At 43.0% G+C, this 27,821-nt stretch overlaps 2 protein-coding genes across 2 annotated transcripts in view; both read left to right on the plus strand.

Annotated features, from left to right (window-relative positions):
- The window catches only part of LOC308096864 (solute carrier family 41 member 3-like), a 511,014-nt gene that overhangs the window by 387,359 nt on the left and 95,834 nt on the right, over nt 1-27,821 (plus strand). The gene's annotated exons all lie outside the window — the stretch shown is intronic.
- Nucleotides 1-27,821, plus strand: part of LOC308096548 (plexin-A1-like) — a gene marked incomplete at its 5' end in the record, with an annotated part of 336,263 nt that overhangs the window by 19,263 nt on the left and 289,179 nt on the right. Inside the window, one exon of the mRNA XM_080443965.1 lies at nt 6,959-7,141. Coding sequence (XP_080300091.1) covers nt 6,959-7,141 — 183 coding nt within the window. The remainder of the gene's footprint in view (nt 1-6,958; nt 7,142-27,821) is intronic.

Here is a 27,821-nt window from a genome sequence, read left to right on the forward strand (position 1 = left end):
TTTCTCTCTCTCTCTCTCTCTCTCTCTCTCTCTCTCTCTCTATCATACATAATGTTAGTGTTTTAGTGTTTTCATTTCATATGGAAGTAGAGAATTACAGCTAAAGAATCACTTGCACATCGTCGCTGACTGTTGGGCGGAAACCTTTTTATGTCCAAAACTGTTACTTTTAAAAAAGAATAACAAATAAAAACGCATCATCTGTTGGTGCGTTCACGTTCCCACCATGCCAGGGGGGGACAGGGACCCCTTTTAACCCTTTAACTCATTCACTGCCACTGACGTAATTGACGTAATTATTCCCGTTTACCAATCCTGCCACTGACGTTTTTTTTTTTTTTTTTTTTCAATTTGACCCAAAGACCAAGGAGATATGATTTTTCGAAGATCTAGACTCCTATCCACTTCCTTGTTAACTTAAAACTTAAAAATTCTGTATCTTGGCTCCTGAGTACTTTTTTTTTTTCGATGAAAAATCTCTGGCAGTGGGCAAACGCGGCCAGCAATAATTGCAGTGAATGAGTTAAGACCTGAGGCCGATTAAAAAAATGTTTTCTAAATCCTAACGCTTTAAAAAATATATATATATTCAAAGATTTTCAAAAAAAATCACGATTTTACAAAAATAGTCGGTCTACAAGCTCGTAGCGCGGCACTCGGTGCCGCGCTATGAGCTTGTATATCTGCTATTTTTGTAAAGGTAGGAAGGGCTCATTCTATAGAACACACAGACAGACTTGATCACTTTCACTTTCAACATTTTCAACATCTCTAGATTCATGAAGTGTCGGTGGTTGCCTGACAACCTACTAGCTAATTACAGGGAAGCTTTCCCTCTGGGCTATGGCTTTGAGAAGACTATATACCCTCCAGAATCATGACCACACACACACACACACACACACACACACACACACACACACACACACACACACACACACACACACACACACACACACACACACACACACACACACACACACACACACACACGTTTGTATTACTATACTTGTGAGGACATCAACATTTTAGGACAGCAATTTTATGAATGCCATTAAAAAATTGTTGGGGCATTTTAGCCATAAGTCTAAAGCCAAAAAATAGCAGATCTACAAGCTCACAACGTGTCGCGCTGCGACACGTTGTGAGCTTATAGATCAGCTATTTTTTGGTGCATGACACTGGCAAATAACAAGTATGTAACGCGTATAAATCATGTTTAACTCTAATTCCAACCTCTACATCTAATCTCTAAATGTCTAATCCTGACCCTAACCCTTACCTGAATCTTTTTTGTAAACATATCTCTAAAAATATTTTTCAACCATAAAACGACCATTTCTCTTGTGAGGACAAGGACAACAGTCCTCTCAACGTCTATTCCTCAAATTCACACACACACACAGAGAGAGAGCGATGGATCAACAGACAGCAGTACTAGCTCATGCGTATGTGTCACTATATTGCGATATTTCAAAGTCACATTTGTGTTATTTACTGCTGTTGTCTCGTCATGTACACTAGCATGACTCAGCTGTCACTATAAATTGTCCGGATGAGAGCTCTCTCTGTGTGTGTGTGTGTGTGTGTGTGTGTGTGTGTGTGTGTGTGTGTTTGGTGTGTGTGTGTGTGTGTGTGTGTGTGTCTGTGTGACTGTGTATGTGTGTGTGTGTGTGCGCTGCGCGCATTAGAGAGATAACGATCTATTTGTCCCCATGGAGGCGATAAGTCTTCTAATGAACAAGAGAAAGCTGCCCTGTTCATTTGTGTTGCGTTGGAGACCTCTGTGTGAGCGTTCGTGTGTGTGCGCGTGCACGCCTGTTCCATAATTACATGTGTATTTCCCTGCTGAAAAAGTGTGACCACACACACACACACACACACACACACACACACACACACACACACACACACACACACACACACACACACACACACATCACAGTGTTAAATGGCAAGTCTATCAAACACATCCGTAACTAAGATAGAGTGCATCAGTGTGTAGCAGAGGCTGTGATTATGAATATGCTAATCTGACCTATAATTTACTCAGATATGTATCTGTTTATCAGCCCCATGGGCCCATACTGTACCACCTCCTAGTGTGTCTCTATTTCTCTACAACGTTTTCAGCAGTTACTTTTTCAGCAGTGGTGGAAAGTAACTAAGTACATTTACTCAAGTACTGTACTTAAGTACAATTTTGAGGCATTTGTACTTTACTTGAGTATTTCCAATTTCCAATACTTCTACTCCACTACATTTCAGAGGCAAATATTGTACTTTTACTCCACTACAATTATTTTAAAACTTTAGTTACTTTTCAGATGTACACTATGATGAAACATACATTAACCACTTTAGCCTTATTTTATACCCAGGCTATTTGAAAATAGCCGATCTACAAGCTCACAACGCGCCGCATCGCGACGCGTTGTGAGCTTGTAGATCTGCTATTTTCAAACCTTTTATTACTTTTAGTTTTTGTACTTTTAAGTATATGTTGATGCCAATACTTTTGTAATTTTACTCAAGTAAAATTTTGAACACAGGCCTTTTACTTGTAACAGAGTATTTTCATATTGTGGTATTGCTACTTTTACTTAACACATCGGGTGCCAAACACGGTCTGAACCGTGTTTGCGCAGTGTAGCGGTCCGGTGCCGAACACGGTCCAGACCGTGAAATTTGTCTTTTTGTTTTTTTCGTTTTTCTCCACACGGGCGGGGCTAGAGCAGCTCTGGGAGTACCCATTGTGATCTTGAGAAGGATAGGCCAGATAGATCACCGGAAAAACAAAAACATGGCTGCCATCCACTTCCTGTCTATTTCCTTCTTTAAAACACCTATATCTCCGAATCTGTTTCCGGTGGGGAAAACCGGTCATGCGCGATGCGCGATCCCCCCCCATTGTAACTCGCGAGTGAAATGTTATCGTTCCAGGTTGTAGCCAGGGTCATCGCGCAACATGAATGGATGTTTTTTTTTACATGGATTTGCTCCTCGTGGAGTCTAGAGCTTTAAACAGCAAAGCGCAGTCAATGGGGAGAATGCTGGCACCCAACGTAAGTTGTTATGAAAAAATGCTGGCACCCAATGTGTTAATACGTGTCAGTGGTTCAGCCCTCAGACAGACTGAAACATTAGAATGTCTCCCTTGCTCCTGAGACTACGTGTGTTTCTCAAAACGTTTTCATTTTAAGTTTACTATGCATTAGGTCACAAACCCCTATAATTCTGAGCTTCCACATCAAGGACTAAGTTTCACGGAGCGAAAAAGCGGCTTTTATTTATTCGGACCGCAGTCGAATTTTGCGTATATTCGCATAATCGCCGGTGTGTAATGACCTTTAGTCGTACCGCGATTGGTTGAATCAATGACCCCTCAAGAGGGATACAGTAACTGCACCATTCCAGTTTGACTTTATTTTTGTTTCATTTTTATTTTATTTTATTTTATTTTACTCAATTTTATTATTTTATTCTATTTTATTTTACTCCATTTAATTTAATTTAAATGTATTTATGTATTATTTATGTTGGTGTGGCTCTTGACTCTTAAGGCGGTTACACACCGGCGAATATGCGAATATACGCAAAATTCGGACTCGTTCCGAATAATTAAAAGACGCATTTTTCGCTCCGCGAAACTGGTGTGGAAGCTTGCATTGACTTTATAAGGTTTAAAAAAAAAACATATAATTCGCATGGAAAAAATCGCCCCGGTGTGTAAGGACCTTTACTCTTACCCGTTATCTCTCCTGTGTTTCCCTCTTACTGCTGTCGCTGCTCTGACACCTGCATTTCCTTCCGGGGATCGATTCGATACAGATTTTTTTTATCTTATCTCATGAAATACAACAACAGTCTTTATTTTTGGCCAAAGAAAAAGTAACTTGACAGCGCAGTACAGCACAATAACAAATATACAATATGAATAGATGAGCTGTCAAACGGAGACGTTCATCCACAAATTAAATGTCCTGGCAGATGTCAGGGATTGAACCGGAAAACCTCTTGCTTCCCAGACGCCACTCTACCCCCCCTGAGCTGAACAAATGCTAAGTCATGTATATTGTTTTAGCTTGTTTTCATTGATTGAAAGTGTTTCACTTGAGGGAAAGCTTTTCAGAAGAACTTCCTTCTGTCTCTGCTATCAAACCCCTCCGTCCGTCTGTCTGTCTGTTACTGTCTCTCTCCGTCTCACACCTCCGTCTCTCAGTTTCTGCTTTCACATTGTTGTCTGTCTCCCATTCTCTCTCTCTCCCTCTCTGTCTGTCTGTCTGTCTGTCTGTCTGTCTGTCTGTCTGTCTGTGTGTGTGCGTGCGCGTGTGTGTGCGTGCGTGCGCGCGCGTGTGCGCGGCTCTCTTTCTGGCACCAGTACTGACTATTTCCCGTCAATGTCTATTCATTTGCAACATTGTATAATAGCTACGATGGTATCATGTTCATAAGATAAGACATGTAAGCGCACAATAAACACCTGTTGTAGATGTTGTACAGTAGAGTCAAGTAACAGCCCACGAAAGTCATGGTCCTGTGATGTACCTTCTGTCTCTTATGTACTTCTTTACTAGAGATATTCTGGCGTCTGTCTGTCTGTCTGCCTGTTTGTCTGTTTCTGTGCCTGTCTGTGTGTCTAGCTACCTACCTACCTACGAACAGGAATTAATGGCATGTCAGCCGAACATCACTTTGTATGCATTGTAGTTCTTCAGAGCTAACTGGACTCCATGGCACCATTTACTAAAAAAATAACGAAGAAGGAAAAAACGATTCCCCATGCGTTTGCGGTCCTGAGTAAATAACAGTAAACCTTTATTTACTCTATTGTATACACCGTTTAACGTGGCTTGTGTGTGTAAAGACTGAAAAAAAAGAATTTCCCCATAGGGATTAATAATGGTAATCTTCTCATCCTCTTCTTGCTTTACGGCCTAGCATAAATTAGGAACAAACGTCTGCTTTGCTGGCGATCGACTGTACTTCGGTTTGGTTGAAAGGTTGTGTCTAGCACAATGTATTGATCCTGAATATTGTTATGCTAATCGTCATTATATTAGATTCCTCTAGCTCAGTGTCTCAAAATATGTTGTTCCAGGGACCCCCGGAAGCAAAGATTTCAGTTAAAAATGTTCGCTTTAAAATAATATAAATATATTAATTTGCACACATTTTCTCGATTTTTTAAAAGTAGCAGATCTACAAGTATATCTGTATATCTGCTATATTTGAATAAATCAAAAATCCAATAAAAAAATGACACAGGTCTTAATGGGTTGAAATCTGCAAAGTAACAAGTAACCTAAGTTTTCAAATAATTGTAGTGGAGGAAAACAAGTACAATATTTGCCGCTGAGATGTGTAGTGGAGTGAACTTGAGTACAGTGCTTGAGTATAAGTATTTAGTTACTTTCCACCACTATACAAACAAAGTCCTCTTTAGTTCAGTTAGTAGTATTGGCCATTGTCCCTGCAGGGACGGGGTGGGGACACATTGTCAACACATGTGCGACGGAGCTCGGCGCCTCCTCAGCAGCCTGATGGGGTTGGCTATTGAAACAGTCTTAATCGTGTTCATTTGTCGTTTTATACTGCGGTATCATAATGCCCGATTTTGGCTGCCGTGGTTGGTGTCCTTAATAATCCATTTTGCCTTGCCAAATCAATCAACCGATATGGTGAGTGATTTGGCTTGTGGCCTATTGTGACTAAAACATGTAGTTCTGGAAAAATGGCACTCTTATGCTCGAATCAGGGTAATTGCTGCTTTTATATGTCGGGGAGGTTTTACTACTCTCCAACCCAGAGGCTCACTCACTGCTATCAGTAGTTGTCTAGGTAATGTAGATGTTGTGTTTTGGTTCAGCTCTTGCTTTCCGGGTCAGATGCGATTGGAGGGGCTGAAACTATTTACAATTTAGGCATTTAGCAAGGTGAACACAATCATTAAAGATAGTAATCATCGGTTCATAGGTAAGGTACATTGAAACTATACAAACTATAGGATGCCAGGTCAACAACTGTACCTGGGATCTACATAACATGCATTCTAAATGACATTTTAACCTTTGCATAAGCCTGCGAGGTCGTCGAGGCTAGGGCAAGTGTTACGGGGCTAAGGTGGAGTCTGAAACACTAATATAAATGGTAAATGGTGCATTTTATATAGCACTTTTATCCAAAGCGCTTTACATAGATTGTGCATTACATTCACCCACTCACACACACATTCATACACCGATGGAGGAGGAAACCATGCAAGGCACCAACCTGCTCATCGGGGAGCAATTAGGGGTTCAGCGTCTTGCTCAAGGACACTTCCTCCGGGGGAGCCCGGGATCGAACCCTGAGCCACTGCCGCCCCAATCTGCGACGGAAGCGAGGAATAAAGAGACGGAGTCGTGTCTTAACCCATTAATACCTGGAACTGTGTAATTTTTTGATTTGAGCTTAAAAGCATTATTTTACACTTTAGGCTATTCAAAAATAGCAGATATACAAGCTCATAGCGCGGCACCGAGTGCCGCGCTACGAGCTTGTAGATCTGCTATTTTTGAAAAATCGTGAAAATGTGTGCAAATCTTTGAATATATATTTTTTTAAAGCGAACATTTTTAACTCAAATCTTTGCTTCTGGGGGGTCCCTGGAACAACATATTTTGATGGGGGTCCACGGCCAAATACATATCATTTTGGGGGTCCTTGACATGAAAAAGATGGAGCACCACTGATATAGAAACAAACGTTTTTCAGAAAACTGTTGAGATTTAGGAGACATGTAGAATCGGCTTCAGGTCTCAATGGGTTAAGCTGCATTCACACTAGAGGCGACAAAGCTACAGGCTCATTTCAGTGGAAGCCAGCGACACGAAAATGCAATCTGACGCCCACCACCGGTCGCTATATCCCCTTGTTTACAGCAAATAACCCTTTCTCTTCTCCCCTCTACCTCCAGCCTCTGCAGATTGACGACAACTTCTGCGGTCAGGACTTCAACCAGCCCCTAGGGGGCACCACCACCATCGAGGGCATCCCTCTGTTCGTGGACAAGGACGACGGCATGACGTCGGTGGCGGCCTACGACTACCGCGGCCACACCGTGGCGTTCAGCGGCACGCGCAGCGGACGCATGAAGAAGGTAAGGCAAACACCCGTGTGCTGTGCTTTGTGTGGCCTTGTTTGACAATGGTGAATATGGCAATATCCAGTGGTGGAAAGTAACGAAGTACATTTACTCAAGTACTGTACTTAAGTACAATTTTGAGGTATTTGTACTTTACTTGAGTATTTCCAATTTCCAATACTTTTACTTCTACTCCACTACATCTCAGAGGCAAACATTGTACTTTTACTCCACTACATTTACTTGAAAACTTTAGTTACTAGTTACTTTTCAGATATAATTTGATATAATGAAACCTACATTAACCACTTTAAACCTATTTTAAACCTAGGCTATTTGAAAATAGCAGATCTATAAGCTCACAACGCGTCGCATCGCGACGCGTTGTGAGCTTGTAGATCGGCTATTTTCAAATATTTAGTACTTTTACTTTTGGTACTTTAAGTACATTTTGATGCCAATACTTTTGTACTTTTACTCAAGTAAATTTTTAATTCTGGACTTTTACTTGTAACAGAGTATTTTTATATTGCAGTATTGGTACTTTTACTTAAGTAAAGAATTTGAGTACTTTTTCCACCACTGGCAATATCCCTGCTATATCGATATTGTTCGAAATATCGCAAGTTCGCAATATACCATAATGTTGTGATATTTCAGCAGTATTATATTTTGGGTGTCACCCAAGGGCCCAGCATTGGCCTTTGAAATTGAATCTATATACAGTAGGAAGTGACGGTTCATATGAATGACCTGTAGTTTCGCTGTTTTACCCCTGCTGGTGTCAGAAAGAATTTTTCTCAATGCAAGTGGATGGGTTTTTGAAGAACTTTAGACTTGATTTTCTTACCTTAACCCATTAAGACCTAAGGCCGCTTCTAAACATTTTCTAAATCCTAACAGTTTTTCGGAAAAAAATGTAAAAAAATAATTTTCACGATTTTTCAAAAATAGCAGATCTACAAGCTCGTAGCGCGGCACTCGGTGCCGCGCTATGAGCTTGTATATCTGCTATTTTTGAATAGCCTAAAGAAATCTAAAAGTGACACAGATGCGTCCCAGGTATTAATGGGTTAATAAACATTGTCATACATACTATATGCTTCCAGTCGCTAGTTTAAAGTCTTCATTCAATCATCATGATATGCGTTTTGGAAAATGATGGTCCCATTTTTTTTTTTAAATTGACGATAAAGTAGGGTATGCTCTAGGAGGGGCGGGATGATTTGATTGACAAGCTACACAACCAATAGCATTCATTCCCCGCCCCCGCTCTTGATTGACAAGCTACCCAACCAATAGCATTCATTAGCTATGACGCGATATAGAAAGATGGCGGATTTGAAATTCCTGAACAATCGGCTTTATTTACAGTCTGTAGAAACCAATGACGTCGCTTTGTCCATTCTTTTTACTGTCTATGGTGTCACCCACACCTTGTGTGTGTGTGTGTGTGTGTGTGTGTGTGGCACGGAACGCTTTTATGGTCCAAGAAGTATTTCTGAAGCGTGATTTATGTTGTGGCGTTGTGATGCGTTGTGCATGTTGTGCTCTTTTTGTGGCATAAATTAGACATGACATGCGCTGAGTGAACGGGCCAGATAGTGTTCTTTCTCTGGAGTGAATGGGATTTTGATATCGCATCTTCAGGACATTCATAAATGAATTGTTTGAGGCTTGAGTTGCTTACATAATTCTTGCTGCAGAGTACAGGAAGCTATTATATTACTGTGCGTGTGTGTGTGCTTGTGCGTGCGTGTGCACAGTACAGTGCGTGGACTAGCTACCACGATAATGGTACAGTCAACTTTTTTATATAGGCTACACACACACACACACACACACACACACACACACACACACACACACTTCCTGTCTCTGGAGTTTTGCTAAGTCGGCTGAAACCTAGCCCACTAGTCCTTGTCTCTGACCCCTGGGCTGTGTGTGTGGACAGATTATTAGCGTCTGTGTGTGTGTGTGTGTGTGTGTGTGTGTGTGTGGGGTCAGCAGATCCCAGACGATATCCCACTGGTTGAAAACCTATTTCCCCCTGGCCTGCCCTGTCCTCCTGGGGAGGGGAGGAGATGAAGGGAGGAGGGGAGGAGAGTTGAGGAGGGGAGATGAAAAGAGGAGAGGAGAGAGCATAGAAGCGGAGGAGAGTTGAGGAGGAGAGTTGAGGAGGGGGGGAAGTAGTGAGTTGGTGAGTGCTTCTCAAAAATGTTCATGGCAAGGACCCCCAAATTAATAAGAATTTAGCCAATGGACCCCCATCTGAAAAATAAATTGTGCCAGGGGACCCCCTCAAAACATTTTTTCACGATTGATTGGAAAATAGCAGATCTACAAGCTCATAGCGCGGCACTCGGTGCCGCGCTATGAGCTTGTAGATCTGCTATTTTTGAATAGCCCAATAAATCTTAGAAATGACACAGATGCGTTCCCGGTCTTAATGGGTTAAAGTGGTTAAAGTGATTTTGATGCTATATTAAGTCATTTTTTGCTGTGGGGGACCCCCTGGAATCCCCCTCCCTCAAGGACCCCCTGGGGGGTCCCCGGACCCCACTTTGAGAGATGTGAGAAGGCCAGCTGCTGTTTATGAAGTGGTTCTATAGGGTTTGTATTTATATATACTCGGTGACCGAACCAACACATTCTGGCAATAAAGTTCTTCCTCCCAGTTCAGGGAAATGAGTGGAAGTTATAAAAGTTAAAAGGGGGGATTAATTTATTCTGCTTTGGGTCATTATTTACTTTTAATTCCACTCATCCGTCTTTATGTTTATATTCTCAGTACTTAGGTAAATTGTGTGTGTGTGTGTGTGTGTGTGTGTGTGTGTGTGCGTGTGCGTGTGCGTGTGCGTGTGCTGTTATGCTGGTAAGTGATTTGGCTGGTTTGAGAGAGAGAGAGAGAGAGAGAGAGAGAGAGAGAGAGAGAGAGAGAGGGGTGTGTGTGTGTGTGTGTGTGTGTGTGTGTGTGTGTGCAGTCAGTGTGGTTTTATTGCCGTTCATTGGGAGTTAAACTGTGCTCCTTGGCCTAATGAAATGTAAAGCTGCAATGTATTGATGCACACACACACACAAACGCACACGCACACGCACACGCACACACACACACACACACACACACACTCTCTGTCTCTCTCACTGTTTCTCTTAGATGCGTGTGCATGTATGTGTGTGTGTATGTGTGTGTGTGTGTGTGTGTGTGTGTGTGTGTGTGTGTGTGTCATATTGATCCATCTATGAATAAATAATCACCGGCATAAATCTTAGTCTTGGACGGTCCGTTGGGCGTGTGTGTGTGTGTGTGTGTGTGTGTGTTCTTACCATGTTTGAGATGACAAAAATAGCCTCGAAATTTGCAGAAAGTCAAGAATAGGGACATTTTGTGTTGTTGGGTGAACGTAATTTCCAGGGTTGAAGACTTAACGTTTAGTTTTAAGTCTGTCAGAGTTAACCCATTCAATCGGGGAACGCATCTGTGCCGTTTTAGATTTGATCTATAACCATTATTTTATACTTTGGCTATTTTTGGGGGGGGAAATGTGTGCAAATCTTTGAATACATATATTTTAAAGTGAACATTTGTAACTCTTTGCTTCTGGTGGTCCCTGGAACAAAATATACAGAGATGGGGGTCGGCGGCCAAATACATATAATTTTGGGTGGTCCTCGACATGAAAAAGTTTGAGCACCACTCATACAGAAAACATACATTTTCCAGAAACTGTTAGGATTTAACCCATTAAGACCTGAGGCGATTCTTAAAAATGTTTTCTAAATCCTAACAGTTTTTTGAAAAAAATCTACAACATTTTATTTTTTTCAAGATTTCTCAAAAATAGCAGATCTACAAGCTCATAGCGGTGCCGCGCTTGTATATCTGCTATTTTTGAATAGCCAAAGAAATCTAAAGTGACACAGACTGCTCTGATTTTTAGAGTGGTGTGGTTTTGATGTCATAGTAGAGTGCTCCTCATCACGTGGTTCTCTTCTCAACCCTTTCTGGATCAGGGCCTATACTTTGGAACACCTCGGAAGTGCTCGCGGCCCCCCACTGGTTTTAATGAGGATTTAGGGCAGTGGTTTTCAACCCTTTTCATATCAAGGTTCATTATTTATTGGGCATTTGAGCCACGGAACCACCATTTTGATGAGATTTAGCCTCTCAGACCCAAGACTTAGAATATTTTGTTGTCGTTGGAAGAGGTTTTGTCCACAATTCCATGCTGTATTGATGTTGGTACCAACAGGAGAGATGACATGCAAGTCAAAAATAACAATTATTCTACATTCTATAATTGTATACGACTTCTTGTAAATGAAGTAATGCAGATGTTTAACGATAATTTAACTCTTGAGAGCGTAAAATGAAACCAAACGCCGTTTGGTTTCATTTTACGTTCTCAAGATCTAATAAGGGCTCTAATTACGTTCTCAAGATCTAATAAGGGCCCATTTGGTTACCAACTCTCCATCATTTTGCTGAGGACCACCTGGAACCCCCTCAAGGGCCACTGGTGGTCCCCGGACCACTGGTTGAGAACCACTGGGACAGGGAGTCGCAAAGTTTGATGCCTGGTTGCAGGTAGCCTCGGTCCCAGCCTCACTCATCTGCGAAAAGAAGAGCCTGGTCACGACCTAAAGCAGCGAGTGTCTAAGTCCTGAGTGGGTAGGATTTCCGTTGTACGCGTTTCCCCCGGAAACGATATTTTTTGACCAATCACAACACTCGTTTCATTCATTGAGAATGTTAACAGATTTGTAAAGCATCCACGTCATTTCCTTGGGCGGTACTTCCGTCAAATTCAACCGTTTCCGGTTGTCACTTCCTAGACAACCAACAGCCCAGGTCTTGCCCAGCGTGGGTTGCAGGGCATATTATTGACGGTACGTTGTTTTATTTATGTTCAGTACGGGTGATTTGATCAATATTTCAGAAGGACAACTGGAAGCATGACGGTGTTAATTTACCCATTTGAAACTGAAAGTGAACGTGTTCACTCTTGGAGTTTAATTAACACTCAGAATTCAGCTGTGCAGCTGGTATGACGAGTGACAGAGAATGTTCCTTCAGATCTCTGTAAAAAAAGAAAAAAGATAAAACACAGACCCCCAAATGATGCTTTATTTTTATATTTTTGGATTATATCCATTTCCTCTGATCTGTTGTCAACATGACACATACGCACGCACACGCACGCACGCACGCACGCACACACACGCACACACACACACTCAAACACGCACGCACACCAGATAAAAGGGACTCCCTAATGCTTCTAGTACATCCGAGACAAAAGAGACGGGGAGAGAACAAACAAATAGAGAGAGATGGAGAGAGAGAGAGAGAGAGAAAGAGAGAGAAGGGGATGTATTGTCAGAAGTTCAGAACGGTGGTGTAGGTGTGTGTGTGTGATAGGGACGTATACGTGATTTCATGTCATTTCATCATCTCGCTGCTAGCAAGTAAATCCAATTACTGTTTCTACTTCTTTTTTTCCCACCCTTTCCATCCTTTGAACCGATAGCCTGAGTGACGGCCAGGTAGACAGCACTGCCTGCTTGGCTGACTGACAGTAGCCTGGAGATCTCTCTCTCTCTCTCTCTCTCTCTCTCTCTCTCTCTCAGAGAGAGAGAGAGAGAAGATGGAGAGAGAGACAGGATTGCCATGTCCGCTTATTATAAGCGACTTTGGGCTTGTGTTTCTATAAAGTCGCTTGTAAGTATTGATAGTTGCGGGTTGCGTTTTTTTGGCCTTGTTTTTAAAGTGTAGTTGCTTATTTGGGTTTCCTTCCTAAATGTTGTTTAAACCAGTGTCTCTCAAACATTTTCATGTCATGAATTCATGAAATGAATTTTGTAATTGTCCGCGTATCCCTATCTGAACATATTTTGTGCCAGGGAGCCCCATACCAGATTTTCATATCTCTTTTTTTCTTTTTTTAAAAAAACAGCAGATCTACAAGCTGTGTCGCATAGCGACACGTTGTGAGCTTGTAGACTTATACAGGTTTAAAGTGCTCATGTGGCCTATAGTTGCTTCTTTTGGGCTTGTTTTCTTAGACCTGGTTGCTTGTTTCTCTCACAAGATGTTTTTTCAAAATGGCAAAAAAGTTTAGGCATAACGGGTAAGGCCTTACTGACATGATTACAATATGACAGACATCAACCAACCCCCAACAGCAGTACGTGTGCAGTAAACAATCTAAAGAGAATATAAGGTGATAACAAAAAAGGAAACGATGACATGTCTATATCTGTCTGTCTGTCTGTCTGTCTGTCTGTCTGTCTGTCTGTCTGTCCAGTTACAGGGAGACCTCTGTACGTATTGAAATAGCACACAGACAGGCACACACAGGCTAACGCAGAGAGTGTTAGCGAGGAGGAGGCATGCGAGCTGTCAGAGTGATGAAAGCCCAATCAGCAGACATGGGATGGGAGCTAATTTAGCATGTGAATGCTAATTAGCGCTAGCATTTAGAATGGCAGATGATGATGGAAGCGCGGCGACCGCTCGCCTCGCTTAAATGGCAAAAAAAAGAAAGAAAGAAAAGCGAAAGCGGTGCTGGAGATGATGGATAATCTGGAACCGTGTGTGTGTGTGTGTGTGTGTGTGTGTGTGTGTGTGTGTGTGTGTGTGTGTGTCCTATACTCTTTCTCCAACACAAACTCGTAATTAGCAGGAGACCGTACGCATTCTGAATCCATCTCTCTGCTGTTGAGAACAAGGTAGTTTTTTCTTCTTTTTTCCCTCTCTCTGTCCCTTTCTTTTCTCTTCTCCCACTTGTTCAATACCTCACTGTCTCTGCTTTTCTATGGATCGATATAATTTTCTCCCGAACCCAACCCAGGAAGTTAGAGTCAACACAGCTACTTTATAACCAAAGGCTGTGCTTATAAATCTCTTCTCCCATACTGTATACACTGTGTATACCAATGGTTCTCAAACCTTTTTCATGTCAAGGACCCCCAAAGTGATGTTTTCTTTTGGCTGTGGACCACCTGCCTCCAAAAAAATGTTTTGTGCCACGATTTTTCAAAAATAGCAGATCTACAAGCTCATAGCGCGGCACTCGGTGCCGCGCTATGAGCTTGTATATCTGCTATTTTAAATTCATCTGAGGCAGATGGCTGTCAGGCAGGCAGGCAGGCAGACAGACAGACAGACAGACAGACAGACAGACAGACAGACAGACAGAAAACATGGCCTCCATTGGCAGAGCTCATAAATTCAGTAGAGATGATTAGCCCATTAGTCAAATTAGGAAATCAACCTGTCTGTTCATCTGGCTATTCATCTAAATATATTAATTAAATCTTTGCCGTGTACCTTTTTCATAGTCGCATACGTACGAGTTCAAGTTTCAAGTCTCTCTTGATTAAAACGCACGACTACACAGCCCTCTAGCAGTCATTGCTCTATGAGCGCTGTGTGAGCTTGTATATCTGCTATTTTTGGAATGGCCAAAGTATAAATAATTTTTTAAAGTGATTACAGTGCTTTCCCCACTTTTAACCCATTCATTCCGGGAACGCATCTACAAATGTCCTCTAAATCCAGTTTTCTGAAACACTTATGTTGCTATAATATCAGTGGTTCTCAAACTTTTTCATGTCCAAAATATGTTGTTCCAGTGACCCCCCAAAAGCAAAGATTTGAGTTACAAATGTTCGCTTTAAAAAATATATATATATTCAAAGATTTGCACACATTTTCTTGATTTAAAAAAAAAATAGCAGATCTACAAGCTCATAGCGCGGCACTCGGTGCCGCGCTATGAGCTTGTATATCTGCTATTTTTTTATAGACATGGTTAATGGGTCAAAAGGTTCAAAAGTTCTGATAGTAATCGTAGCTACGGTGTTTGTTCAGTAACAGTCCCCCCAATGTCATCCAGTCAGAGAGAAAGAACCCATTTTATCAGCTTCAATTTATTGTTACAAATTCTGATTTCATTTTTTTTTTATTTCATCACTTCCACTTTCCCACTTGTATGGCCTGTAATCCTGTATTGAGTTCTCCTTTCCTGATTCGATCCAATTGGTTTCCTGCCTCATGAGGATGTGCTTTGTGTTTTACTGAAGAGCTGGAGAGCCGGGGGAGACCCCTCTCTTACTGAACACACACTCTGCTGCAGGGGTTTTCAACGTTTTACAGGCCAAGGACTGAGGCTGAGAGAGAGAGAGAGATCAAGCAGGGACCCCCCCCCACTACATATTAGATTCATTTTTAATCCTTTAAGACCTTGAACGCATATGTGCCATTTTAAGACTTCTTTGGCTATTCAAAAAGCTCATAGTACGGCACCGAGTGCTACAGTATGAGCTTGTAGATCTGCTATTTGTTTAAACATTTTTGCAGATCTTTGAATATATATATATGTTTTAAAGCGAACATTTTTAACTCAAGTGTTGCCAAGTCTTTTTTTTTTACTTTAAATGTTTTATCCCGCGATTTTTCTAACCCATTTTTTTCACCCGGTGCCAATTTCCTAAGTGATCCTGGGCGCTACACCCGCCCTACACCAGTCCCCCACAGTAGGGAGGCCAGGGCCGAGCTCATGCTTCCTTCAGGCATGAGAGCCAACTGACCACCTTGTCACCTGACAGGGGGGAGTTTCCCTGGTTGCACGTAGCGCGTGGAAGGAACACGTTATTCCAACCAGTTCCCTTCCCCTCCATCAGGCGCCCCGGCTGTCATGGGGGAGGCGGTATAGCGACCAGGATTACTGCATGTTTTTGTGAGGGTATTAACTACCCTAGGAGACACGGGGAGAACATGCAAACTCCACACAGAGTAGGCTCTTTCGCCAACCCCACCTAGGGTATGGGCGCTGATGACGCGGAGGAGAAGACACGCCCCCCAGCGCCCACAGCGTCCCCCGGCGGGAATCAAACCCAGGACCTTCTAGCTGTGAGGCGACAGCGCTACCGACTGCGCCACCGTGCCTACCGAGTGTTGCCAAGTCTGGTTATTATAAGCAACTTTGGGCTTGTTTTCCTGTAAAGTCGCTGGTAAATATTGGAAGTTGTAGGTTGCAGTTTTTTTTTGGGCTTGTTCATAAGTGTAGTTGCTTATTTGGGCTCGCTTCCTGATGTTTCCACCAGTGGTTCTCAAACATTTTCAGGTCAAGGACCCCCAAATTAATATGTATTTGTCCACGGAACCCTATCTGAAAATATTTGGTGCCAGGGACCCCCCATGGAATATTTGTGTTGCTAAAATGTTTCAAAAACATCAAGATTTGTTTCTAAATAGATCTAGCGTTGTGGGCATGGATATGGATATCGGCATGGATATCGGCTATTTTCAAATAGCCGATGTAGGCCTATACATGATAAATAGACGATGCTCATGTGGCTTTTTGGGCTTGTTTTCATAGACCTGGATTCTTGTTTCTCTCGCAAAATCTGGCAACACTGAGCAAGCACGCCTTGTGCTCATCTCCCGCTCTTCGCTGTCCATTGCAACAGAGGTGCACTCATCATAACCACTGTACAAACTGTACAAACACACACACACACACACAGAGCTGGTCTGGGTTGACGCCAGCCCCCCGGCAGCTGACAGTTGTTGAACTAAAGAGGTGGCTGTGTTGTCTGGAGGCCAAAAGACCGTTGCTACTGAACCAAACCAGAGCATGTTCACAGATACAGTAGGTATCTTATCTTGCACGCAAAAAGGCAAGTTGGCGAGCTAACGTTTGCATGCCGTTGGTTTGCAGCTGTGGACACGCTGCGCCGTGGGACGGTCGGGGGGAAAAGTGTTGCCAGATTTCGTGAAAGCAGCAAGCAACCAGGTCTAAGAAAACGAGCCCAAAAAGAAGCATATGCCTCACTGGTTTTCAAAGTGAGGTACAGGGAACCCCCTGGGTTACTTGGTTATGTTCAAAATGGACCCCTATACTGGTCTATAACTCTGAGAGTTATGGTGGTCCTTGAAATGAAAAAGTTTGAGAACCACCTGTATTGTAATTGTATAGCAGACGTGAAGTCCACATACCAGCTGTGACAGTGTGTGATTCTCTGTGTCACTTATTCATTTGAGCTAAAAAGCATTATTTTACACTTTGGCTATTCAAAAATAGCAGATATACAAGCTCGTAGCGCGGCACCGAGTGCCGCGCTACGAGCTTGTAGATCTGCTATTTTTGAAAAAACGTGAAAATGTGTGCAAATCCTTGAATATGTATTGCTTAAAGCAAACTTTTTTAACTCTATTCTTTGCTTCTGGGGGGTCCCTGGAACAAAATATTTTGAGATGGGGCTCGACGACCAAATACATATCATGTTGGGGGTCCTTGACATGAAAAAGTTTGAGCACCACTGATATAGAAACATACGTTTTTTTTCAGAATACTGTTGGGAAGACATTTGTAGAATCGGCTTCAGGTCTTAATGGGTAAAAAAAAACGCTTCTGGAAACGGTTCCAAATGTGATGGAACCCAATCCGGGTTCCATCACATTTGAAACCGTTCCCAGAACCGTTTTGGGATGTTGCATACGGTTCCTACCGTCCCGGATCCAAACCCTATCAACTCTCCTACAAAAAAAATCTAGATTATTCAATTAATTGAAAAATAAACGATAGAATGAACACTAAGAACAAACTAATCGATAGCTGTAGCTCTACAACGGTCCCATGTGGCTGTCTTGGGTGTGAATCCATGGCTGACTTGAGGTCTCTCTCTCTCTCTCTCTCTCTGTCTCTCGGCTGAAATGAAACGTCAGCCTCCCGCTGTTCCACTTGAAAGCCGAGAGAGAGAGAGAGAGAGAGAGATAGATAAAGATTGGGAGGTCAGGAAGCGAGGTGTGAGGGGAGAGCCCGGTTCAGTCGACTCGACAGCCAAAACAGAAACCCTGCTCTCCTCCGGGAGTCAAGAAGAAGACCGATAAAATACAGTTCATCTCACATCGTTTATGAGAGGAAGACCCCCACCACACACACACACACACACGCACACTTACGCACGCACACACACACACACACACACACACACTAATGTGCCAATTTGGTTGTGGGTTTTAACCCCCAGGTGGGATATCACTTCATGTGCATCCGCTGTGTCCTTTAGTAGGTCATAATCACAGCTCTCTCTCTGTGTGTGTGTGTGTGTGTGTGTGTGTGTGTGTGTGTGTGTGTGTGTGTGGTGTGTGTGTGTGTGGTAGGTGTGTGTGTGTGTGTGTGTGTGTGTGTGTGTTAATGGACGGGGGAGTTTGTTGGAGAGCTAGACAGATAGATCTATTAGTGAGGTGATGAGTGTGTGTGTGTAGCAGTGTATTCTCATGGCGGTTTCACATGATCTCCTGTGAAAAAGCACAACTTCGTGAACGCCTCTCTAAACGCCACTGAACAGTGTTATTCAGTCATTCAGTGGCGTCGACCCATTCAGTGAAAATAAGAGATCGACAAGCTGACGACGTGTCGTGAGCTTGTAGATCTACTATTTTGTAAGAACGTTCGTCCCCCAAAAATAGGGCCGTGAGGGTTCATGTGGTTAATATGGAGACCAGTGGTGGAAAAAAATACTCAAATGTTTTACTTAAGTAAAAGTACCAATACTGCAATGTATAAATACTCAGTTACAAGTAAAAGTCCAGAATTAAAAATGTACTTGAGTAAAAGTACAAAAGTATTGGCATCAAAATATACTTAAAGTGCAAAAAGTAAAAGTACTAAAATATTTGAAAATAGCAGATCTATAAGCTCACAACGCGTCGCGATGCGACACGTTGTGAGCTTGTAGATCGGCTATTTTCAAATAGCCTAGGTATAAAATAGGGCTAAAGTGGTTAATGTATGTTTCAAAATATCATAATTTATATCTGAAAAGTAACTAGTAACTAAAGCTTTCAAATAATTGCAGTGGAGTAAAAGTACAATATTTTCTTCAGAAATGTAGTGGAAGAAGTATTCCACTAGTAGTAGAAGTATTGGAAATTGGAAATACTCAAGTAAAGTGCCAATACCTCAACATTTGACTTAAGTACAGTACTTAAGTAAATGTACTTAGTTACTTTCCACCACTGATATGGAGACATGTGGAATAGTGACATTTGTCCCATAACTATCATGGAGTCGCATGCTAACGCAGGATGGAGACATAGAGGACATGTTTACACTGTTTACACAGTGGTTCAAACTGTCAAGGACCCCCACATTTGTATTTGGCCGCGGACCCCCATCCGAAAAGGTTTTGGTGCCAGGGACCCCTATAACCCATTAAGACCTGAGGCCATTCTTAAAAAGGTTTTCTAAATCCTAACAGTTTTTTGAAAAAAATCGAAAAAAAAACAAAAAACAAGATTTTTCAAAAATAGCAGATCTACAAGCTCATAGCGCGGCACTCGGTGCCGCGCTATGAGCTTGTATATCTGCTATTTTTGAATAGCCAAAGAAATCTAAAGTGACACAGATGTGTTCCAGGTCTTAATGGGATAAGAGAAGATTTAAAAAATGTTTCTAACATTTCCGATATCTTTTAAAAATTTACAAAGATCTACAAGCTCGCCGTGCGGCACAAAGTGACGTTGCTGTGAGCTTGTAGATCTGCTATTTTTTGAATAGCTAACATAAATGGATAAAGTAGTTGGATTTTGATGCTACTGTATATTAACTACTTTTGCTGGGGGACCCCCCTGGAATGACCCCAAGGACCCCTTGGGTCCGGGACCGTATACGTTGAGTGTTCTACAGCAGTAGTTCTCAAAGGTCCTTTGAGAACCACTGCTGTAGGGTCCGGAGACCCCCAGGGGTCCTTGGTGGCGTTCCAAGGGGTCCCCAGCAGAGTTTAGTTCTCCTCCATTTAGTTCCATTTGTACACTCTTAACCCATTAAGACCTGGAACGCATCTGTGTCATTTTTAGATTTGATTATTTTACACTTTGGCTATTCAAAAATAGCAGATATACAAGCTCATAGCGCGGCACCGAGTGCCGCGCTATGAGCTTGTAGATCTGCTATTTTTGAAAAATCGTGAAAATTGTGCAAATCTTTGAATATATATTATTTTAAAGCGAACATTTTTTACTAAAATCTTTGCTTCTGGGGGGTCCCTGGCACAACATATTCTGAGATGGGGGTCGGCGGCCAAATACATATAATGTTGGGGGTCCTTGACATGAAAACGTTTGAGCGCCACCGATATAGAAACATACGTTTTTTTCAGAATACTGTTGGGATTTAGAAGACAATTTCTAGAATCGGCTTCAGGTCTTAATGGGTTAAATTAAATTACAGCAACACTGGAGGATTTTACAGTCTAGATCGGGGTCCAAGAGATGAAAATGGTTGGGCGTCAATGGCCTAATCAATGCATATACAAACAGTTTGAGAACCACTGCTGTGGACGTATCTCCACCAGGATGGGCGTCTATTGTGTAGCTTTAGATGAAGCAGCCAATCAACAGACACAGACAGAGCAGCAGCCAGCCAGCCAACCAGCTGCTGAGCTGATGGACGGGGTCAGGTGGCAGAGTTGTTGGGTAACCCCTCACATCAGGACATAATGCGGGGACACACTCCAGGACGTCTTCTACATGTGTCCCCCTGTCTGGGTGACATCTGGAGAGACAATGGTGTGTGTGTGTGTACGTGTGTGTGTGTGTGTGTGTGTGTGCGTGCGTGTGCGTGTGTGTGCGTGCGTGCGTGCAGCTGTGCCCTCATGTTTTCAGCGGGCAGTGCCCACCTGATGCCAGGACAGCTGTTTACACTAACAGACAACCACTGTAGACCCTTACATCAGCCCCAACTCTGTGTGTGTGTGTGTGTGTGTGTGTGTGTGTGTGCGTGTGTGTGTGTGTGTGTGTGTGTGTGTGTGTGTGTGTGTGTGTGTGTGTGTGTGACAAGACAGGGGTGCAGCTGTGGTGTAAATCCTTCATCAACTGCTTGTCTCGTCGGCCCCATCTGTCTATTCATTAACACACACACACACACGCACGCGCACACATCCTTCTGTCTTGGTGTCAGCCGCATATTTCACACTCACTTGGGCCTGTCACTACATCGACACATATTCTCTAATATCTTGTGTGTGTGTGTGTTATTGTGTGTATGTGAGAGAGAGATTGCATATCGTGTGTATACACAACGATACACTTGTCTCTGGTAAAACACTGAAGTGTAAATATTTAGCATGTTGTGTACATGACCACAGAGCAGATATCACATGATAAATAACGTGCTCCCTGTGTTCACCCACGGAAACGCCATTTCCTGTTTACAGCACCCTGGACGAACACTCGTCCCAGCTCCCACAGACTGCGATAAGGAACCTGGAACGTTCTGATAGCATCTATAATGCTAGCACACGTAAACATCAGGCTTTCTGTTGGGTTTCAGTCTGACTGCCAGATGGTTGCAGATGAGCGTTATGATCAAAATGAATTAACCACTTGAACCCCAGCATCCCTATTCTGGGGGGGAAAAATAGAACATCTACAAGCTCACAATGTGTCGCAATGCGTTTTGTGAGCTTGTAGATTGGCTAATTTTAGCAAAGAGATTTGATGTAGAGTGAGAAAACGAGCGTACCAAGTACAATTGCAACTCAGGGCCATTTTACTAAGTATAGAGGCTTAATACTCAAGTAAAGTACAGCTACTCAAAACATTTACTTATGTACATTACTCAAGTAAATGTGTTTTATTACTTTACTCCACTGACAGTCAGATAGATAACATCGGGATTGATTGAAAGATGAGTTGAATTATCAAACAGATTTCTGACATTTAGCTATACTAGCTCTGACTAACGTTACACTGCTAGCACCACACATCTTGTTGTTTACCTGTGTAGCGTGTAGCCTGATGTATACCTGGTTACCGTACATGCAACTAAGTTACACATCAGGAGTAAATGAGACATTGTCACGTGATACATTGCATGATATTGGATCGTGTATAGACTTGTGTACTCGCTGATACCTGTCAGATACCTGAATTCGGGACTTATTTGAACCCTTTTAAGACCTGAGGCGATTCTTAAAAATGTTTTCTAAATCCTAACAGTTTTTTGAAAAAAATCTGGAAAATATTTTTTTCACGATTTTTCAAAAATAGCAGATCTACAAGCTCATAGCGCGGCACTCGGTGCCACGCTATGAGCTTGTATATTAAGTTAATGAGTAAATGGTTATTTTAACCAATCTGTATGGTAGAGTATGTTAATGCAATATAATTAGTACATGTGCGGTGGTTGGATGTGACCCACCTCTCCCTGCTATTCCATTGAGACATCTAGACCCTGGTTGTATACTTACTAGTTGACACAGATTACTGCCTGAAGCTCATAAGACTAATCTGGCCAAGGATGCATTCCCTCCTGGACCGGCGGTAGATGTTTTGTTTCCAATGTGGGAGACAGACAGGGTTTGAAACCCTCTCCATCGATAGAGAACATGAAGTGGTACAGATTTCAGCTTTAACGTTAAGGCCTCCCTTAAACTCAAGCAGCTGAAGTAAAAGGGACATTTTTAATCGAACATCGGTTTTAGACGCCCGCACGAATACAAATGTGTGTGTGTGTGGTCATTGATGATGATGACGATGATGATGATTATCATGATGGTATTGATTGAACCTCTCTCCAGACGCCTCTGATTTGTGATTGGCCACTCGTAGAGGCTGATTACCAAGTGAATATCCGGTGTCCAGAGTGTTCCAATCAGCTACAATGACCCTACACACACACACACACACACACACACACACACACACACACACACACACACACACACACACACACACACACACACACACACACACACACACACACACACACACACACGCTTAAAGGTCCTTGTCTCTGGCTGCCCTTCATTCTCTCATTCACCTTTTAGCCTAATCATTGTGTTGTATAACAGTGTAATGTGCCGAAAATAGCCTATGCAACTTGTCGTGAACTTATAGATCGGCTGCCATATCATTTACGCTGAAATGTTCAGATCGTGTCCTACTGAACACACTCCCCGGACATTCTTAGCATAAGTCGTGAAAGTTTGGGTATTGTACAAATTACAATGTGCACTCAACTAGCAGGAGTAGCAGGCAGGCAGGCAGGCAGGCAGACAGGCAGGCAGGCAGGCAGGCAGGCAGGCAGGCAGGCAGGCAGGCAGGCAGGCAGACAGACAGACAGACAGACAGACAGACAGACAGACAGACAGACAGACAGACAGACAGACAGACAGACAGACAGACAGACAGACAGAGAGAAAAAGATGGTTAGATACAGTAGAAATAGTGAGATGAGAGAGAACAAAGACCTACCAACCATCTGTTGTGTGTGTGTGTCTCTGTGTGTGTGTGGGGGTGTGTGTGTGTGTCTGTGTCTGTGTGTGTGGGTGTGGTTGTGGGTGTTCATGTGTGACATTGATATCAGGGTCTGTAATCAGTCTTTGCACTTCACAGTAGCAGTTGTGACACACACGCACACGCACACGCACACACACACACACACACATACACAGAGAGAGTCATTTGATGAGTCATAACAGTGGGGTAACGATGAATGGGAGATTACAGATGAATGGATGGAAGAATTAATTCCCAGGAGAAAAATGTGTGTTAAACTCAATTGCAAAAAGAAAAAATGAAGAAAAATTGAACACAACCAAAACAATCAATAAACTCAACTCAGAATTGACCACTTCATTCACCCTGACCTGACTTGGGTCACTAGTCACTACTGCAAATAACTTCCCCCCCGCCCAAAATAGGGGGAATTCTAGAATTCAAGGGATTAACAAACAATAAGGCAAGTGCTGAAAACAACACCGCATCGTTCCTGACCCTCCTGTCAACAGACAGACCAAACTGACTCCTGCCTTGGAGCTGATTAGTTCCATGAGGCTTCCAGTGGAGGGCTTTAAAGAGGCCGGTTCATACCTTGTCGCACAGCGGCGTCGCACATCGAAAATGGCCCGCCCTACAAGCTCACAACACGTCGCGGATACGACGTGTTGTGCAGCTTGTAGGCGTGTAGGTTGTGTGAGCTTGTAGGTCTGCTGTTTTTGTTTTTCGACGGAGCATAAATTAGGCTCAAGAGGCCGTTTTTTTTCCCCCAGCTCCTCCTGCAGGCTTCTCTCTCCTCTCTCTCATGCCACTTTCTGTTTACTGCATTATTGTTTGTAGTCACTGAATGATTTAATCCATTCAATCCGGGAACACGTCTGTGTGGTTACATTTTAGCTATGACCGTTGTTTTATACTCTGGCTATAAATAAAAAAAAGCAAATCTACAAGCTTGAGTGGCGCGCGACGAGCTTGTAGATCTTCTATTTTTGAATATATAACAATATAACATGTGTAACTCAAGTCTTTGCTTCTGTGGGTCCCTGGAGAAAAAATACTGTACAAATGTTCGCTTAAAAAAATATATATATTCAATGATTTTCACACATTTTCACGATTTTTCTAAAATAGCAGATCTACAAGCTCATAGCGCGGCACTCGGTGCCGCGCTATGAGCTTGTAGATCCGCTATTTTTGAATAGCCAAAAGATCATCTAAAATGACACAGACGCGTTCCCGGATTTAATGGGTTAACAGCCGGGTTTGGTAGGAGTAGCATTTCCTTTTTTTTTTCTCCTGCTTTTCAGATTATAGGAGTTAGCTTAAAGCTAACACTCTCTCTGTTGTTCTCAACCTTTTCTGGATCAGAGACCACTTGAAAATCTCCAAAGCGTTCGCGGCACACCCACCTGACCCACTTAATTAAGTATTTACAGTGGAAATAATGTAGGAGTCGCACCGCAGCGCTTTGTGAGAGTTTGTAGATCGGCTCTTTTTAGGCTAATGTCCCCCCCCCTCAGAATTTGGATGCTGGGGTTCAAGTTGTTAAAGACACATGTCAAAGATCTAATCCCCACACACACACACACACACACACACACACACACACACACACACACACACACACACACGCGCATCAAACTCACTGAACTCATGGAGTTCATGGACAAAGTACTGACCATACGACTAGCTAACAGCTGAACAGCACATCAAAGGCTCACCTTTGACCCTCCAGCATACATACAGCCATGATGTCATGTGACCACAACAACACACACTGACTGAATTAAGAGAAAAAAAGGAAAGAGGGACTTTGCTGGGTGCTTTACAGTAATCTGATTAGCATACCACCCAGTTCCTGTTTGGAATAATAAAGAGCATTGTGTGCTAGCGTGACACATAGCTCACTATAGGAATCGGCACCACAGTGGAAAATCGTCACTTAATTTATCCGTTTGTAACTCAGAGGGTATATTGATGGAAGCAAATGGACGGGTCCGTTTGGCTGCATTTGTACACTGTTTGAGTTAAATTAATGGAAGCAAATGGATGGGTCCATTTGGTTGCATTTGTACACTGTTTGAGTTAAATGAACACTGAGGACCTTACTGCGTAGAAATAGGGGCCACACAAGTGTTCTCCCCCAAGCCTGAATATGCCGGTGTCCGAATATCTGACGACGTATCAGGCTGTAGTCCAGTGGTCCTCAAACGTTTTCATGTCACGGACCCCCAAACTCATACGTATGCATTTGACCACAAACCCCCATCTGAACACATTTTGTGCCAGGGAGTGGGACACAATATTTGTGTTGTTTAAGAATATCCCATATATATATATATTTTTTTTTTTCAAGATTACAAAATAATTGCAGATCTACAAGCTCACTATAGATCGGCTATTGTCAAATAGCTGAGGTACTGTGAGTGGTTAAACCCGATTTTGATGCTATTTTAACAAATTTCTGGAAACCCCCTGGAACCACCCCCAAGGACCCGTTGGGGGTCCCCGTACCCCACTACGAGACCCTCTGCTCTATAGGACTGTCCAAAATTGGGATTGGCTCCGCCCGGACCCCAAATAGCCTATATATACGACCTAGTTCTGGCCTCTGGTCAATACTAGTGTTGGATATGATTGGGAGGCCATGTTGATGACACACTCTGACACCAGTGTGGTGGTAATAATGTCTTGTCCTGTGTCTCAACACGCTGTTAGTGGTCAGTGTGTTGATCCAGTCCCAACACCCAGACACACGCCAAAGTGCAAGCGGAGGCCTGGGGAGTCGTGAATTTAACCCCTTAAGACCCTTCCGTCATTTTATATATTTCTTTGGCTAATCAAAAAATAGCAGATATGCAAGCTCATAGCGCGGCACCGAGTGCCGCGCTATGAGCTTGCAGATCTACTATTTTTTTTAATTCGAGATTTCTTTTGTTTGTTTTTAAGCGAACATTTGTAAAATATTTTGTTCCAAAGATTTCAGTTACAAATGTTCGCTTTTAAAAACATATATTCAAAGATTTGACACATTTTCACAATTATTTTCTCAAAAATAGCCAAAGAAGAAATGACACAGATGCGTTCCCGGTCTTAAGGGATTAAAGCAAGAGGGTTGTAACACATCATGCGGGTCACTTCCCAACCGCAGGAGTTACATGAACAGATTGATAGACTGAGAGAGAGAGAGAGAGAGAGAGAGAGAGAGAGAAAGAGAGAGAGAGAGAGAGAGAGAAGGCGTGCCTGTCCAAACAGCCTGCTGGCCTCGCCTCTCAGATGGGTGCCAACAACGGCTATATGCCAACCTATGTGGCATGACTCTCTCTCTCTCTCTCTCTCTCTCTCTCTCTCTCTCTCTCTATTCTACTTAGCTTCTGTGCAGTCTTGTGGTCTGTGTAGTCTAATCCTATGGTTTGACAGATCTAATCATGGGGTCTTGGTCATCATGTTTTTCTTGTACTGCAAAAAGCCACTTTGGAAAAAAAAGGTTTTAAGTCTCTCTCTCTCTCTCTCTCTCTCTCTCTCTCTCTCTCTCTCTCTCTCTCTCTCTCTCTCTCTCTCTCTCTCTCTCTCTCTCTGCACTGGTCTCAACCAGGTGTCTCAGCAGTAAACAGAATGTGGACAGAGGAATTAGTAGAGACAGGGGCAGGTGGGGGACAACAGATTCCTAGACAGCATGGGAGTCATTGGGAGAGACGCACTCTGTGTGTGTGTTTGTGTGTGTGTGTGTGTGTGTTTGTGTGTGTGTGTGTGTGTGTTTGTGTTGCTCTGACAACGCTGCAAGGTGCGGGAATGGGACCCTCAGGGGAACAGCAGAGTGCACTGTACAGAGGAGTCAGAGTGGGCTTCTTTATCCACCATTTGTGATGGAAATGTTACAGACAGACAGACAGCTTCAGCGCACACACACACGCATGCACGCACACACACACATGCATGCACACACGCACACACGCACGCACACACGCACACACGCATGCACACACACACACACACACACACACACGCGCATGCACACACGCACGCACGCACACACGCACGCACACACGCACACACACACGCACACACGCATGCACACACACACACACACACACACACACACACACACACACACGCACACACATGCACACACACTCACACACACACACACACACACACACACACACACACGCACACATGCACAAACGCACACACACACACACACACACACGCATGCATGCACGTGCATACACACATACACAAGTTAGTGCCAGTGAGAGCTGGAGTCTGGGGTCGCAGAGGTTAGAGGTCACCAGAGAGGAAGGGAGAGATATAGAGAGAGAGGGAGAGAGAGAGAGGGGGGGGGCAGCCAGGGGGGACTTGATTGATTGTTTCCTGTCTCTGTCCTGTCTGATATCCCCA

Source organism: Gymnoscopelus braueri (genome assembly GCF_963280865.1).
Source record: "Gymnoscopelus braueri genome assembly, chromosome: 12".
Classification (NCBI taxonomy): Eukaryota; Metazoa; Chordata; class Actinopteri; order Myctophiformes; family Myctophidae; genus Gymnoscopelus; species Gymnoscopelus braueri.